The sequence below is a fragment of the Lycium barbarum genome, chromosome 5 (assembly GCF_019175385.1).
Source record: "Lycium barbarum isolate Lr01 chromosome 5, ASM1917538v2, whole genome shotgun sequence".
Classification (NCBI taxonomy): domain Eukaryota; kingdom Viridiplantae; phylum Streptophyta; class Magnoliopsida; order Solanales; family Solanaceae; genus Lycium; species Lycium barbarum.
This window is the reverse complement of record NC_083341.1, coordinates 136,945,598-136,963,977: the sequence shown is the minus strand read 5'-3', so window position 1 is coordinate 136,963,977 and position 18,380 is coordinate 136,945,598. Positions and strand designations below refer to the sequence as shown.

General features: G+C 32.7%; 1 protein-coding gene and 1 long non-coding RNA gene across 3 annotated transcripts; one reads left to right on the top strand and one right to left on the bottom strand.

The window, feature by feature from the left end:
- Window positions 1-3,261: 3,261 nt before the first annotated feature.
- On the bottom strand, window positions 3,262-4,499 carry LOC132642790 (uncharacterized). 2 transcript variants are annotated; one of them, XM_060359830.1, is made up of 3 exons: window positions 4,044-4,338; window positions 3,700-3,907; window positions 3,262-3,483 (listed from the first exon to the last, which is right to left on the bottom strand). In XM_060359830.1, the coding sequence occupies exons 1-3, from the start codon at window positions 4,191-4,193 to the stop codon at window positions 3,419-3,421; spliced, it is 423 nt and encodes a 140-aa protein (XP_060215813.1). In that variant the 5' UTR covers window positions 4,194-4,338; the 3' UTR covers window positions 3,262-3,418. The 2 variants fall into 2 exon arrangements, 1 of the variants encoding a protein (XP_060215813.1); XR_009583338.1 differs by having other exon boundaries at window positions 3,262-3,907; window positions 4,025-4,499.
- Window positions 4,500-10,701: 6,202 nt separating this feature from the next.
- Window positions 10,702-12,501, top strand: LOC132642789 (uncharacterized). The gene is made up of 3 exons (XR_009583337.1): window positions 10,702-10,913; window positions 11,568-11,637; window positions 12,307-12,501. It is a non-coding gene; the product is annotated as an uncharacterized LOC132642789 (long non-coding RNA).
- The last annotated feature ends 5,879 nt before the right edge of the window (window positions 12,502-18,380 follow it).

The window sequence follows — 18,380 nt, the reverse complement described above, 5'->3', positions numbered from 1 at the left end:
TTTGTCAGTCTTTTCTCATCTCTGCTTTACGATTTTCGAGTTCCAACTTGTCTCATGAACAGAAAAAGCTAGTCATTGGAAGTACCTCATCTGCCAAGAGACAACAGACTGAATGGGCAACTCCACTAAAAAAATTGCATTTTCTGGCAAAAGGGAGGGTATCGAGCCGGTCACTCCAACTACGAAAAAGTAAAAGTTCACTATGAGTATGCAGTGAGCTTGTACATACTTCTTTTGATGCCTTGTACATACCAAACTTTTGATGGCCCAAATGGTCATGGATCAGGGTTAGGATATACAGAACTATCCGTGCTTATAGCTGTTAACCTTACTTTTGCCCATTATAAATGTGTTTTTGTCTAGCAGTACAACTTGGGAGTCTGTAACTGTAACTATAATCTAATCTGGTTGCTGAAAAATGCAATAGTAGATATGATATACTTTTTGGTTTGAACTGAAAAATGCTGTAGTAGATACGATCTACTTTTTGGTTTGAAAAAAAAAAAAGAAAGATAATTTCATATATTTAGTCCAAAAAAGTTTGACAACGCATAATTATAGCAACCGATTACGACCATTTGTTAATAACAAAACATCTACAAGCAATTAACCCTTCCAAATTTTAAATAAACTGTAAAACTTTTATATTTAAAGTTTGGTTTTGTCTGCTTTTATTTTTTCCATTTTCATTATTTAATCCTTGAATTAGGATACTTTCATGTAATCAATCCAGAAAACTTCTCTTATTCTATAGATTGAACAATTTAATTATTTTTAATTTCTAAGGGTTCGACTTCATATTCCCTGCTTTGTTCTTCTTTTTGCCTTAAACTTGCACTCTTTGACATCAATTGAAATAAAAAGTCTTATTAGTATAGGATGTATAATATTGTTTAAAAAATTCTACAGGAAGCTTACTTCATGAACTAACAGTAATTGAATGGAAATTATTTTGATATTTTAATTGCTGCAAGATGTTCTTTTATTAATAAAAACTTAAGTGATGCATCTTGAGTTCATTGTCAGAATCGGGGAATCGTGGATTACCAATTTCTTTTGCAAGAAATATATGGAAATGTCTGTTAATTACTCTTATTATGGTTAAGAACTTTTTTAGTTAATTTAATCTACAACATTTATTTTAGAATGAGGTATGTGTCACCCAACCATGTAAGAACTTGGGCAATAATAGAAAATGGAGAGGAGTTAAATCCAGGTTAAGTGAGCATCTGTTTGGTTGAAGCTACGGTAACGTCATGATGGACAACTATGCTAGATAAATTTGTAAAAATCGCATTTGGTAGCCAGTTTCTATCTTGTTATTTATACATGTAATATTTAAAAATTATTTAACTAGCAATAAGCATGCACAAATTTCCGGCAAAAGTTTATCTGTTCCTCTTCCTTTTTCCTAGTTGCTTCTGAACAAAAGTTGTATGCAATGACCAAGAACTATTCTACTTGCTGGACTTGGGTGCTCATTCCATCTCCAAATATTTAGCTAACTAGTGTTATTTGGCCCGTGCTAAACCCGAGCCCAAACTGACATTAAAAATTTAATTTGTAGATATTTTTTAAATTTTTTCTGCTCTTGCTTCTTTGTTTTTGTAACATTAATTTGACACTTTAAAATGACTTCTAAAATTTTTCAGTACAAAAACGTATATGAAAGTTAGAAAACATTTTTCTTAGTTGTATTAGACTTTTTAAAAAAATCAAGCAATAGAAAGCTCTTCTAATTTATATTTTACTTAAATCTTTTGAGATTAAAGTCTCCGATGATCCAAATTGAGCTTTTCATATGTTATACTGTATTAATTTCATTTGATTCTTCGAATTGAACCCATATTGGCTAACTTATTTTTTACCAAAAGATATTACAGTATTAGATAAATTTTATGTTAAAAGTGTGCGCATGTAAAATTTGATTAATTATTATTGTACTTCGAAGTTCATTTTTCGATTAAAACGAAAGTACTATAATTTACATTTTAAAAGTATTTAACATTAATATAATTTTATATGTATTTATTTCTTTAATTTTAAACTTAATTCAACCTTAAGTGAAATCTTTGTTAATTACTTATTTTGCCAGCATGTACGACACAAAATTACAGGAAAAAATAAAACAACTTTACGTCTAACCAGACGGATAAAAATTGAAAATAGCAAATGATTATTAATAAGCAACATCAACAAATACTTAATATTTTAATTCAATAATTAAGCATAAATTAAGATAGAATTTGAGTGACAGGATAATTCTTTACGTGTCTACAATATATTCTTAAGGAAAACTATATTTTAAAACAAGTTTAATAATATTTCCTCAAAAGACTCAAATATTTATGAGTATGTTTTGTGGGGTCCACTATAATCTTTTCCATGACATCATTATTTTTAGTGACTTAAAAAAAGTCCCGAAAATTCTCAAAATTTACCAAAATGTTTGAGGATTCACGAAGTCACAAAAACTTCAATTAGGGGTAAAGATATAAAATAAATTCATTTGAGGACTACAAAAAGTTGGTATTATCAAAATCCATGTGGAGTGGTCTCAAAAAAAAAAAAATGAATGAGGGCAAAAAATGAAAAATGAAAATATGAAAGAAAAAGTCAATAAAAGAAGCCACATGTAAGCATCTTATTAGTGTTGTGAGGACTATAGTAGTAATGCTTTATCTGCAGTTTACCTGCACAAACAGTATGCCAAATTATTCCAGGTATGGCTTTGACAAGTCCAACTCAGTTATGTCTGAATTTTTGAAGAGATAAACTAACAATTTTTTTATAAATTTCGGTTATGCCTTAGATTAGCCCGGATTAATCCAGATTAAATGTACTTTTCGATTAATTAGGTTTAAGATAAAAAAATTATAGTAAATTAAGTTTATCTCATTTACCATTAAGTGGTACGGCGGAACTAATGGTTGGAATTCGTTAAAAAAAATTGTTTTAAAGTTCAAATTTTACATAGGGCGAGGCAGTAAAAATGATCTATCATGTTCCGTCAATTTTTTAAAGGGCTTATACGATATATTCACCCTTAACTAGATGTCTCAGGTTCAACTTAGAAATAACAAGTTTCTTGATAGATAGCACTTTACGTATCCCTTGCTGAACTGAATTTGATTAATTGGGCCAGTGAGCTTCAACATAACATATGGCTAAACCAAATATAGGAAAGGTTAAGGTCAATTTTCATATAATACAGTTTGTCTTGCATTTTCTACTAACATGACCATAAATCACTATCTAATGAATAACAACATCATTTGATCATTCATGAATAACGCCGCAGCATACAAATTAGAAAACCATGTTACAAGACATCCCAGAATATGGCAAGGTAAAAAAAAAATCCCCAAAGCAAAATATTGTAGACCAGTTCGTCTAAACACTTACTGCTTGATATTCATTAATTACAGCCGTTTAAACCGATAGACGCCTTGAGAAGCATCTTGCATGTACCACTGTCTTCACCTATAATCAGAGATATCATGTTTAAACCCTAAAAATTGAGAAATTCTTGATAGAGAAGTTTTCTCCTTAACGAGCCTTTCGCAGTCCATATCCAGATAGTCGGGCCGATAAATTTCGAATAACAGATCAATCAATAGAAAGAATCATAATATTATACCCAAAACACACACACACAAAAAAAAAAAAATGCATAGAACCACAATAGTGTATTTCAACCTGAATTATTCTGATCATGAGGATCACAAGGGTCCATATTAAGATCAAACCCCTTATTCTCTTGATCATCATCTTTCTCTTTCTTCTCTTCGTTATCGCCAACAATTTCGTCGGAGCATTTCCGGTCAATATCCACCGTCATTTTCCGTCCACCACTACCACTACCACTAGCTCCGTCAACGTCTTTACTGAAATACTTAACGGCAATCTGCAATGGCAGAGTTAGAATTTTCACTAAAAGAGTTCAAATACGGAAAAAGAAAACACACAAAGAAGTCAAGAGAATTAACCATCTAGTATTATATAAATAAATAATAATTTTAACCTTGTGTATACAGTGCAACCTGTATTCTCCGTAATATAGCGAAGAATTCTTCCACTTCCTCTTCCGCTACCTCCTCCGTTTTCATCTCTTCTTTTTGCTTCTTCTTTGCTGCTTCCGAATAAACGTGGTTGTTATCCTCTGACTTTCTTTTTCCTCTTTCGTCTTCCATTGACGGATTATTGTCGAAGACCCAAGACTCACATAAAGTCTTTATTTAGAAAATTTTGTTAGTGCTACACTGAGTAGATATATTTTTTTACAGCAGTGTGGACGGGGTATGACTTTTTATGAGTTTTAGTGACCTGTTTGGCATGACGCGATAATATTCTTGCATGACGTTGCGGTGGATCTGGTAAAACTTAGCGAAATGATGTGACATCACTATGAACGTGTATATTAACAATATGTGGAGACTTTTCGTACTTCCTCCAATTGAGTATGAAATACAAAAAAATTGTATGTTTTGTTTAAAATAAATCACAAATATTTGTATGAATATAAATTATATTATTAATAATACAATAGAAATATAAAGTTAAATTATTATAAAATATAAAAGTGCATTTTTTTTTTTTTTGTAACTGAATATAAAAAGTGTCACTCTCTTTGATAGCAGTTAAATTGTTAGTACTCTACTACTCTTTCATATATGTTCTTGTCATTGCTTGATTTTTGTTTTTACTATCAATATAAGCGCGTCAGTCTCTTTAAGAAAGACTTGCATGTATGTAGCTAAGACTTGCATGTATGTAGCTAGCTGTAAAGGCAAAGAGGTTAGCAAGGAGATATTTGCCAATAAATTTTGTTGACGTCATAGTATTAATTATTATTGTAAAAAGTATTTTTTTAGCAATAACATTTTTTGTTGTTACATGCACTTTTCTCATCGGTTGTTATTACAACGACGTGCAATAACTTTTTTGTTGTTGTAAAAAATACTTTTTGCAATAATAGTTAATACATGACAACAAAATTAAATTATTTGACAACAAAGAAAAGTTCATTTTTAAAAATTTCATCATATATACTAATAATAAAACTAATTTGCTGCTAAATTTTATTTTTGTTATTAAAAAATTATTGTCATTTCTATACTTTCTTGTGGCGTAATCACAAACACTATAGGATGGAGACTAGGAGATCTGACAGTATTTGAGATGGAGGCAGCTCCTTCGTTATCACACTGTTGTTGATACGCATTAACGTGTGTTGCATTTGTAGAATTATAGTACGAAAAGAATTATCTTGACGCATACGTGTGCTGAATTTGTAGGAACTTCAACTATTTGATGTTAATTACATTTGTAGAATTATAGTACGAAAAGAATTATCTTGGCGCATACGTGTGTTGAAATTGCAGGAACTTCAACTATTTGATGTTAATTACTTATTTAATCTTTATATTTGATTGATTTTAGTTAACAAATTGATTTGACCAGCCGACGCTCCTATCATTTTTTTGCGTGGATTGTCCTTCTTTTGGGGTGGTCTTTAATTTTATCACTAAATTGGTGATCTTTAATATTTATCTTTCGCTTAACACGCAGAGGTCCTGGATTCAAATACAGGCTCAGTAAAAAAAAAATTACAAGGCATAAGTTGGAGGCAAACTTTACCCTAAATTAGACCATAAGGCAACCCTAAATTAGACCTTATGGCAGAGGTTTGTAAAATTCCAGCAAAATAATTTTTTTATTTTTTTTTATTGTTTTGTTTTAAAGTAGAGTTTGAAACCCAACTTACGCCCTGCGAATCTCAATTTATGCCTTGTAATTTTTTATTAATTTTTAATTGAGTGAGAGTTCGAACCCGAAATTAAGAGACTTTTAGTGAAATACAAAAATTAAAAATCACTGATTTGAGGGATAAAAATTAAAGACCACCCCCAATGAAGGAAAATCTGCCACGCTCCTATCTATTTTTGTGTGGGCCGATCCAAAGCGTTACGCAAAAGCAAGTTTGGTACTATGAAGGAATCGTGGAAAAGACAAGACATGTCTTGAAATTGTACTATAATTGAAAGCAACCCACCACAATAAAGGTCAAAATTATCAATCTTTCAATATTTAAGTTATTCTTTTCATATTTAAATTAGATATATTCTAGATATGAAGTTAATTATTAGTAGTGCATTATACTCATCTAATTTGATTGAAGTTCTTGGAGCTCATAATTAGACGATTGACGCCTATATTACGCTACTAGGGGATGGAGGGGATAAGAAGGGTGAATTTTGATTTGATAACTGTAATTAAATTTCAAACACTTGATAATTGTATTTCGATTACGTGTCCATTGACAAATTATTAGAATCAAATGGTAGAGTATGATAATCAACTTACTTTATTTAGGGAAATTGATTCCTGGTACACCTTCTCTTTTTTTTTTGGGGGCATTTATTAGTGCAGTATTCTTTTCTTTTTAGTCCTTTTTAAATAAATATAAAGTTCTTATTCATGCAGTAATAAAGTAAAAGAGCCAAAGAGTTTCAAATATATGCATGTGAGAAATTATTCATCCCAAGAATTTTATGTACTAAAGTTTTCGAAAGCCAGTTAGAAGGTGACTCAATACTAGAAAATTACTATTTTTCTACTGAATGTCGGTGAGAAAACATAAATAGTAGAGTTTTCACACAGAAAATTTATGACGTTTCCCAGCGTTTCAATGAGAACCTGTTTCCCACCATGCATTTTTCCAGTGAGATTGTTCGGTGGGAATGGAGTGGAAAAATCATGTTTTATAGCACAAATTTCCCACTGAATGCCGGTGGGAAAAACGTTTTTTCTAGTAGTGACTACACCTTTCTTTTTTTTCCCGTTCTAATAAAAGAAAAACAAACCGCACCCAAGGTGACCCTTAGGGTAACAGATATCATCATATACATTTAGCACAGTTTCTCTCTGTTATACTTAGAAGCTCTTTAACTTTAAACTAAATTACCATTTTATTTTTAATAACATTTTTTAATTATAATCATAAGATTTATAGCATATTTAAAATCACACAAGCTCTAGTGCTACGTGTCAAAACTCTTTCTTTTGTTCTGTTTGAATTGGAGGAAATATACTTATGGATAAACTCTAAATTAATTAAGTGGTTAAGTTAACATCTCATATGTTCAATACTAAGAAACTTGCATATAGCTACCAGTAATATATATTTGCATATATTCACGTCCAAAAATGATCTTAATAAATAAACTACTAGTGAAAACATATATTTGCATATAGCTAGATTTTCTTGCAACCAAACGGACCGTTAGTGGTAAAAGAACCATTAAAGTTGTACTAAGAACACGTTAAAAAGTTGAAAATGATGCTATAAGTACTGTATAACCAGAAGTGTCCCTGAAACATCATTAAACTCTGCGAAAGCAAATGAGCTACAACTTTTGCTCCCCTTTAAAATATTCCCTATGTTTAAACTTTTTCCGAGTAAAGCGGTCAAACTTAATAACTTTGACCATATATTTCCTCATAGATTGTTTTAGTTTATAAAAATAAAATTTATATATTTAGAAATTACATAAAAAGTATTATAAGTCATGATAATTATAATTCAAATAACTTAGAAAAAATGCAAGCAAAACGTGATCAAGGAACCATCTCGTAGACTTCCCAAATAATAATAGGTTCACATAAATTGAAACGGAGGGAGTATGTTTTACCTTAGCTTTTATTCTATTTATATTTACCAACTCGTAGACTTCCCAAATAATAATAGGTTCACATAAATTGAAACGGAGGGAATATGTTTTACCTTAGCTTTTATTCTATTTATATTTACCAACTCGTAGACTTCCCAAATAATAATAGGTTCACATAAATTAAAACGGAGGGAGTATGTTTTACCTTAGCTTTTATTCTATTTATATTTACCAACTTCATTGAATATCACAAAGTTGCAAGATGCTTCGCAAGCTTGTTTTGTTTTAGATTTTTGTTTATGTAGCCTCTATACACTACACTATCACTTCAGAATGTCCTTATGGAACTCTACTGAAATTTTGATATAATACCTTGGAGTTTCCTATAGATGTTCGAAAATTTCTAAAGAAACTGTCCTGGAGTTCGAGTTTCGATAAGTAAAACTTCAGAAGATAAATATAATGTCCTAGAGCTTTGACTTGTAATAATTGAAACTCAACTACAATATCTTGGAGTTTCTAACTTGTAGAAGTTTGAATACTTCAGAAAATTGTGTTGTAGTTCGAGCTTTTAGGGGTGAAAATGCAGGATGTGAAGAAGACAAGTGTCTTGGAGTTTCAAAAGCTGAGCAGATATGTACCGCTTTCAAATAAAGATAATATGGGCAAAAAGATCTTTATAACTGAAAATATAACCATATTTCAATTGAACATTAAAGAACTGGACCAAAAAGAGACCAAGCCCACGCCATTTATACCATCGGATGGGACGAAATTCAAATGAACTGATCTTTAATTTTTGTCCGTCAAATGGGCTGGTCTTTAATTTCTTCCCTTCAAATTTAAACTTATGCCTACCGGGGCATAAGTTCTTTAAAGGCGCGGGTATAACTTGTAGGATATTATGATGTGAAAATATAAACTTACGCCCCACGAAAAAATTATTTGTCTTGGGGGACAAAAATTAAAGACTAGCACCAAATGGGGGAAAGAGTGCAAAATGACCCCAAAAAGATCCAATATACTATGAGATGGCACTTTAGCGTATAGAACTGTAGATTGGCCCAAATACCTTATATACGATGCTAATATACCACTAAAACCTAGTTATCTAGTAGGAGGCAATGTTAGCTGGATTTCACATCAAATATAGTTCTTAAATCTCAACTGATATGTCAAAATAAAAAATTCATAATAAATAAGAGTGTATAAAATGCTAAATATTTATCCGCATTGGAATAATAAATGTTCTGCCCTTAAGTTGCTTTTACAAGTAGCTTGGCGAGGAAGAGGTAATGAGCAATGGGGGAGTAGAAAAAGACAATCGAAAAGAGCAGGCCTGGAATAAACCTAGCTTAGCCCAGTTGATGAGCTTGGGCCACTATCCATACCAATATTGAGCTTTGGACTTGGTCCAAGTCTACTCAAGAAAGGTATCCCACGCCTTTCCCAATCGCACCTCCAGTTAAGTCTGTATAAGTTTGAGTTATAAAAGCAACATCAGAGACCCCTCCCCAAACCCCAAATAGTTAACATGAAAATAGTGTGCTTTGATAGGGAGCATTAAGACCATAGTGTGCTTCTTAGACGAGGCAGTGGGTTTCAGACACTAAATACTTGAATCAAAACTAACCAAAGAAAAAGAAATGAAATAGGCAAGACTCCAGTAGACAATCTAGTACAACTTTCCTAAGAATTATGGGGTAAAAACAGCTCCAACTGGCCTTTTTCGATCACGTTTTAGAAATATAGTCACTATCATGCAATTTCAAATTTCAAAGGCAAAACACCACAATAATATCATGACTTGCAGTAGGTCCAGGGTTCGGGTTACGCTGGAGGGAAAGTGTGAAAACACTATAGATCCTCCAAAAAAAGAATAATAATAATAATAATAATAATAATAATAATAATAATAATAATAATAATAATAATAATAATAATAATAATAATAATAATATGAACTTGGAACTACATGATAATGGCTATTTTTCAATTAAGGAAGTGATTATTTGTGAGTTTTAACCATTTATGGACACAATGAGCAGTGTACCCCTTTTCATGAAACTTAAAATTTCAATTTAGGGGGAAGTGTAGGGCATCTTACTCTAAAGCTAATCCAACAAAAATTCTACCCAAATGTGCATGGTGGGAAAAAGATTGTCATTGAAATGCTAAGAAACTTTTTAAATTTTTCGTGTGAAAACACTATTATTTAGTTTTTTCCAACCAACATTTAGTGGAAAATAGCCACTGAACATTATTCAATGGAAAATCAATCAGAAAATAGAGATTTTTTTTGTAGTGATTATTCATACATCAATTTATGGACTATAGTCTTGCATTGTTAGATTTCATTGGGAATAAAAACTTATGGACTACGGTCCTGACGATTACATGGTATAGTACTAAAGTTCAATCAATGAATAGAATTTGCTAATCTAGAGTAAACTTAATTATTCCATGAATACAATCAAGATTTGTTCAACCGTAAGGGTGTGTTCAGTATGGAGGAAAACATTTTCTCATGTTCGTTTGATAAAAAAATTTGACAAATATTTTCTTTTGGAAAACATTTTCCTCAAAATTGGGAAAACTGACTTTTCTAGTTAAAGTAGGGAAAACAAGTTCACAAGTTCATTCCACCAACCACTAGGGCTGTACAGGACAAACCGATAAATCGCACCAAACCGACAAACCGAACCAAACCGGAAAAAAAACCCGACTAGTGGTTTGGTTCGGTTTGGTTTGGTGTTCGGAAAAAAAACCCGACCATTATAGGGTTGGTTTGGTTTTAACTAAAAAAAATCAACCCGAACCCAAACCAACCCGATTATAGATATACTACTTTTAAATTATGTTATACATAAAAATATTTATTAAAATGTAATTTATAAATATTTTCTTAAATTTTTTTATAATTTTTGTTTTCTTTCTTACATTTAAGATTTGGACTTAAGAAGTTCATCTAAATAATATACAAAAAAATCCCATAAGGAAATGAACACACTAGAAGTCTAAGGAAATGAACACATCAGAAGTCCAAAAGCCCCAATCCCCAATTCGGCTACACAAGTACACAACCCTTCTCCCAAAATCAGATATTCAGATCCCTCTTTTGCTTTCCTCTCAAATCCCTTTTTCATTTCACAAACTTCATCTTCTCCTTTTCTCGTTTCAAATCTCTCTTTTGCTTTCCTCTCAAATCAGCAACCCTACTACAAGACTCAACTTTACACTGTAAGCCTCTTGACTAGTACTTATTTTATTGGTTTGAACTTAGCAGGGATTGAACCCTTGACGTTTTAATCGACAACAGAAACATTTTTTATTTTAAGACCATGTGCACTCGAGCCTTACATGGAGACTTGGAGAGGGTCGCATCTTCTGTCTATTAATTATGCTAAAGTGGTCATGAGTTTCATTAGTTAATGTAACAAACAGAAACTCAATTCAGTTTTTTAGTGCAAAGATGTTAATTTATTAATTTATCTGAATGGAGTGAGATTAGTGATGTTTACTTAATTATGAGCTTCTTGTGTGCAATTAATTAGAACCCTATATTTGGAGCCCGGGGGGGGGGGGGGGGTGCCTAGATTTGGCTTTTACGAACTACAGAATTCATGTAGCATCCCCAATCTATTCAGATCTCCCTTTTGTTTAAAAAGTGGATATTTGAGAAAATCAGCTGCAGGCCTGCAGTAGTAGCAGAAGCAAAAAATATTTGGAATCTATGCCTAAATGCATATATGGTTTCTTTTACTTATTTCTCAAAGAGCTGTTGATTTTCTTTTATGAATGGAGAAAGAAATCATGGACATATAGCATTGATGGACATATAGCATTGATTAGCCAGTTTTCTTTTACTTATTAATTTATTCTTTTTTCTTGCAGAGTATGGAGACTCACCTTTGAGCATTGATTAACCAGTTTCGTTCACGATGCACTATCTGTGTGAGAATTGGTATGTTAATTACATAGTGTATATTTCGTGTATATCAATAATTTGTCACCCCTGTACTCTGCAGCTGCAAACCTCTTGGATTTCTGCACTTATTTCTCTGCTATGTTTTAATGATATTGTTTTCTAGCTGGTGCAATTTTTTTCTCTGCTGGTTTTACTGATATTGTTTTCTGCACACTTATCTCTCTGCTGTGTTTTACTGATATTGTTTTCTAGCTGGTGCAATTGTTTTCTCTGCTGGTTTTACTGATATTGTTTTCTGCAGGTATAAGTGCAGAAATCCAAGAGGTTTGCACTGCTTGATTTTCCTGGCATCAGAAATTTGTACGAAATATAAATGATTTATCTTGTTTTAGAATTGGCATAGAAATGTAGAGAACTAAACAATTACAGTTTCTGGATCATATGTTGGACTTTAAATTGGATTTTGAACTTTAAGAAAAAGTTTATCATGACCTATAGTTTAGAATTTAGCTGTTTGTTTACTTCTGTTTAAAGGCTTACTAGCAAAAGGACATTGGAGGTTGACTACAGATTTAGTGCTCAATTTAGATCTTTTCTTGTTTGCCTTAGTATCTTTTCTAGATTCAGTTTTCTTCACTGAATTACACTTCATTATTAGGCAATGCACATGCTTCCTTCTTGATCTCTTCAATTGTCAAATTACAGATTGGAGGAGTGATTTGGATTTTTGCCCAATCTTCAAGCTGCAGTGATTTGGATTTTTGCCCAATCTTCAAGCTGCAGTGATTCCTTTCAGTTGCTGTAGTATATTGCACTGATTTGGATTTTTGTTTTTGCTACATCTGACATTTTATGGCCATTTGACATTTTAGTTATATTATAAAGTTAAAACTTCAAACAGTGTTTTGCCTCCATCTTATATGTTGATATTTTGTACTAGAACGCTTTTTAAGAAGCACTGCTCTGTGCTTTTCATTAGATACTATGAAAAACCCGAGAAACCCGAAAAAACCCGAAAAACCCGAGAAAAATTGATATCGAAAAACCCGACTTTTGTTGGTTTGGTTTGGTTTATAGATTTAATAACCCGACACAAATGATTTGGTTTGGTTTGTAAAAAATCCGAACCAACCCGGTCCATGTACACCCCTACCAACCACCCTATCACCACGCAACCCAATCCCAACCACTCCCAACCCCCCACCCATGCCACCACCCCACCCCCACCCCACCCACCACCCCCCAGCCCAAAAATATTTTTTGTTTTTGAAAAAAAAAGTTTTGACATTATTTTTGGTTTTTTTCACCCTTCACCCAAACCCCGCACCCTACCCTCCACCCCCCCCCCCCCCCCGGAAAAAAAAATTATTTTTTTTTGAAAAAAAGTTGACTTTTTTTTTTTGCACCGCACCCTACCCCCGCCCAAAAATAATTTTTTTTTGGAAAAAAAGTTTGGACATTATTTTTTATTTTTTTCACCCCCCCACCCAAACCCCGCACCCTACCTGCCCCCTCCAAAAAAAATTAAACTTTTTTTTCAAAAAAAATAATTTTGTGGGAGGGGGTGGGTGGGTGCGGGGGTGGGGTAGGGTGCGGGGTGGGGTGCAAAAAAAAAAGTCAATTTTTTTTTGGAGTGGGCAGGTAGGGTGCGGGGTGGGGTGCAAAAAATAAAAAATGGAGGGGGTGGGGGCGTAAGGGTGGGTGAGTGGGAGTGGGGTGTGGGCGGGGGTGGGGGTATGGGGTTGGAGTTGGTGAGGGTTGGGGTGGGGGTGCAAAAAACAAAAAAAAAAATCAAAAGAAATTTTTTTTGGAGGGGCGGGGGGGGGGGGGGGGGGGGGTAGGGGCATAGGTGGGTGGGTGGGCGTGGGTGTGGGTGGGGTTGGGTTGGAGTTGATGAGGCTTCGATGAGTATTTTTCGAAAAACGTTTTCTATCAACCAAACGAACATGAGAAAATAAGTAAGAAATTCACTTATTTTTCAGTATCCAAACGAACATGAAAAAATAAGTGAAAATTCACTTATTTTCTAGGAAAACATTTTCCTCCGTACCGAACACACCCTAAAAGTAATCTCATTAAACATTTTTCTCATGGGGAAGTGAAGTACATCTTACTCTTAAAGCTAGTCCAACTACCTAATGTCAATTTGCAAGGCATATTTTTTAGCCACGCGGAGTAGCTTGGACCAAATGTATTATTCGTACCATTTAGTATAATGGTCCTCCAATTCATCGAGATATTTGGACCATTTCTGATATTTATATAAGTCGTGGGGAGGCGTCTAGGCTTAAAGATCGTCAGTTGAACATTTTTCATCGAATATACATAAATTAAATATTATATCATATAAATATACATTGACTCTTTAACGATCTTAGTAAAAAATTTGTCACTAGTCGTAGCTAATAATTACAAAATACATAGGGTCAAATGGGCAACTTGGACTGACTTTAGGCGGTCAAAATGCGTTTATCTAATAAATGAGGAGGCTAATAAGGTGCTTGGACCGAGATGGACTGTGGCAAAGTGAACTAAACAATATGCCATAGCTAACCCCTCGAACTCTTAATTACCAAGTAGTATTACTTTTTTTTTTTTTTGGTTAATTTTCTTATTATTTGTTTAATGATCAAATAAAGCTAATAAGTTTTTTTTTTCTTTATTATGATTATATGTAACATATCAAATAAATAAATGATTTAAAAATTGACTAGGTCCTCATGGGTCAATCTGGAATACGTATTTCCCAAATCAATCCAACTCTTTGATCGTTGAATTGACGGGATCAAATATAACAAATAAACAAGTTATTAAACCGTCTAAATTTGAGCCAGTTGAATAAATTATGTCTCGCGGGCTAAATTTGACGCAAAGATAAAAAGGGAAGTTCATGACTTTGTTTTAGCATCCACTAAATTCACCTTCAGTTTTACTTTCTAGTGATTTTTTAAAATTTTAATTGAGTCATCCAAATTCCAAAATACTCTAGAAAAGGAGTAGTATCTATATTTAGGTTTCAATATCTATATATAGTATGAGTCATGCTGCATGTCCATTGTCCACTAGTCCTTATTAGTCATCTAGCGCAGTTGCTTACAACAATATATTCAGAATTGAGCCTTTCAAGAATCTGCTTCTTTCACAGTTCAATTCTTTTAGTAAAGATTAGCCTAGCAGAACCAAAAGTGGTCCTTATTTTTATGCAGGGATGTTGATGTTATACACCACTGACTTGTATTTTCAGTAGCGGATGCAAGTTTAGTGTCATGATGCAATTCAATTCAGTATTTTTGATGGATTTTTTTTTTTTATATATATTATTGAAGGAGGTTCTATCATGTGAAACACTCTTTAAACTTTAATCGTAGTTGTTCATTATCAAGAAATCACAAATGTTACTTGGTTTGCCGGGAATGTTCGATAACTCAATTTACCTGTTAAGCTCTTAGGAGCGGATCATATAGCCCATACGAAATTAATCGTACGTATTCCGGGCCAAAGTAATGAACTTATTTGAAGTGACCCATTTTCTATTAGAGAAGTCTATGTCTGAACATTGATCAATTTGACTTCCTCACTTAGCTACTCTAAATGGAGGTAGTTAAGAGAATAAATAAACTTTGTTTAAATAAGGCTTTAACTTTTAAATGTTATCAGACTAATCACCTATGTATTCATCTTGTTCATCTTCTTACACACTCGAGGATCATGATTAGAATCTCTGTACATAAACTCTATCCCTAAACGAAGGAACTTGAACATTATCAACATTAATAAGCTTTCTATGCTGTGAAGGTATAACATATAATGTAAAAGTATTGTGAGTTCAATAGTACTAATAGTATAAAAAATTGAATCAATCAAGTTAAATTTTAAATTCGTCTAATATTTTCATATTAGAATTAGATAACCTTTACGGCAAGAAGTAAAGTGGGGTTGGGGTCGGTGGGGGAAAGACAGGGACAAGAACGTTACTCAGAGTGGAAGCCTCGAAATAAGGTTTTAAGATTGGGACAAAGCCAAAACACAATGTCCTTGGTTTTGTTTGTGCATCAATTTTGGCACTAAAACCCACAATCAATTGAATCTAATCTTTTGCGTGTATCGGTGCATGTGGATTTGCTCTTCTCAAATTACGTAATAATGTTAGAGAAAGCCAAGCCATAGATTTTGTCCAGGCAAGGGTATAGACAAGAGAGTATCAAATGTAGCTAACAAAAATGTAAATCGTTTAGTATCAATTTATAATAGTTTAGATCAGATAAATTGTGTTGTCGGGTATTCCCGGCCCACCAAGCGAAGGCTAAAGTTCCATTATATGTTTTCAATTTTTTTGCGCAGGTTGTCCTTCTTTTGGGGTGGTCTTTAATTTTCGTCCCTCAAATTGGTGGTCTTTAATTTTTACCCTTCGCCTAATACCTTGAGGTTCTGGATTCAAACCCTAGCTCAGTAAAAAAAAGAAGGAATTTCGCAAGACAAAGGTTTGAATTCGCAAGACAGAGTTTTGCCCAAAGATAGAGTTTTCTAAGGCATAGTTTGCCTCCAAAACTCTATCTTAAGGCATAATTTGCAAGCAAACTCTGCCTTAAGGTAGAGTTTTGCAGGCAAACTATGCCGATGGGGCAGAGTTTGTAGGCAACCTCTGACTAGCGATTTTTTTTAAAATTTTCGCCTGAGCAGGGATTCGAACCCGAAATTCTGAAATTTTAGGCGAAGGGCAAAAATTAAATACTTTCATTTTGATGGGCAAAAATTAAAGACCACCCCAAAATAAGGGCATTACTGCGAATTGCCCTTATGTTTTCACCTGATAGAACTTCTTCAGGGAATATAAATCTTTTATACGGTTGATCTTGAGTCGACATCCAAACACGAAACATTTCAGACTTTGATTTAAATTCCTCAAATGGTAATTTTTTTGTCAGTTTTATGAACGTTTGATCGATCATGTGCTCTAATTTGAGTGGTGACAGAAGTGTGGACCATATTGTGTGGTTAACTAGAAAATTTTCCACATATAAGAGAGAGGCAAAATCTGTGTCAAGGAAGAGCCTTATAACACATGCCATTGTTGACCTTAATCCATTTACTGTCCGATAGTGACTAATTACACCATTTTTGTACGTTAAGGTTCCAAGAGCCATCAATGTTTTGTTTCAACAAAAATTAACCGTGTGGTTGTTTAGCTCATTGTTCACATAGGTAAATTTTTGTAGAATGATTCTCCGAGTATCTTGTTTAATTATTTACAATTCTCATATACTTTCAAAGGGAGAGAACGATTCATTCAACAGAAAGATTCTAAAATTGCTAAGCTTTGATTCGATCAAGTTAAGTTACTTAAAAACTTCAATTTCCTTTTAAGCTAAAAATTCGCCTGTCTTACACGAAAACATAATATCTTCCCATGGAAGATCTTACAATAGGCGTTTACAAGAGGCAACAAAAGGAAAATAAAATTAAAGAAACGTTTCTTTTTCTTATTTTTTTCGTTTTAAATTTTGATCGTGACGTGTCTCAATTTACTGTTTTGTGTCAATTAAGCTATTAATCATTATAGCGAGAATCTCTTATAATTTAGGAAACTAATTGTTTTATCAGATATTTTAAACATGACAGCAGTTTGAATCACCGCCTATCGGAGTATGAGTTAACTAGTTAACTACACTAATTAAGTTGAGAGGTTTAGTCAAAATAAACATATAATAATAGACCTAAAATGAATTTGGACTAGACCTCATCAGAGCAGTTGCTCAAAATCGGGGCAAAAAATCCCAAGAAATGAGGAATCCTTTGGCGTATCCTTCTAGTCCAAAAAAAAAAAAAAAAAAAAATTAAAAATTACTTTCACTAGGTGTTTACATCAAACCAATAGATTCATGTCATGTGTATGAATATATTATAACATTACTTAACCATGGTTGGTAAATGTGTGTAATTAGTATATTAAATTACTTAACTACAGTTAATTACACTAGTTTGATGTAAACGATCGGTGATAATACATACCAAATAAACCATTAACATGTCATGGAAAAATCGTATTTCACTTGAAAACAAAGGGAAAAAAAATTGATGCTATAAGTCTATAATAATAATAATAATAATTATTATTATTATTATTATTATAAGCATAAACAAACAAAATTTCAGACCTATCATTTTCTTCAATTTAATGGTGTGATTTTTTTATATCTTTTTTGTTTTGTTTTGTTTTGTTTTGTTTTTGCGGGTGTGGCACAAGTAATCAAATAAAGGACGAAATAAAAAAGAAGCTGAGACTAATCAGGCGGATTAACCGATTAAGTTGAATAAATGGAATAACTAAATGTGAGGGAAATTTAAGTATAATATTTTAAATAGCGTGAAATACTCCATTTTCTTAAGAATAAAGATTTCACTAATTTTGTTTATCATGATTTTGATTCTTCAATATAATTATGCTAATACTAGTGGGTCGAGTTGGAATAAACCCATCTACAAGCATTTGATTGCTTATGTTGAGTATGTTAGAGTCTAAATTGATTCTGACAATCTTAATTAAGCACTCATTGAATTTCATAATTTTATCATTTTTCCAGTTCAATGGAAAATCATGAAGGAAATACAGCTCGATTGATTATATTTACAGAATATCAGAAGAAGCAAAGCTCATTAACTCTTCTCCTTTCTTTCTTCTTCTTATAAAAATTAAAATTGAGTGTGTCACGTCACTGAAAAAAAAAAATCAGCGATACATAAATATGTCGCTAAACACGTCATTATAAGAAAACTTAAAA

Bases quoted from the DNA above. Each gene is read 5' to 3' on its own strand.
- LOC132642790 (XM_060359830.1), bottom strand. From the start codon at position 4,193: ATGGAAGACGAAAGAGGAAAAAGAAAGTCAGAGGATAACAACCACGTT. The intron at 3,908-4,043 runs GTTGCACTGTAT...CTGCCATTGCAG, and splicing joins CTATATTACGGAGAATACAG to ATTGCCGTTAAGTATTTCAG. The intron at 3,484-3,699 runs GTTGAAATACAC...CTCTGATTATAG, and splicing joins TCATGATCAGAATAATTCAG to GTGAAGACAGTGGTACATGC.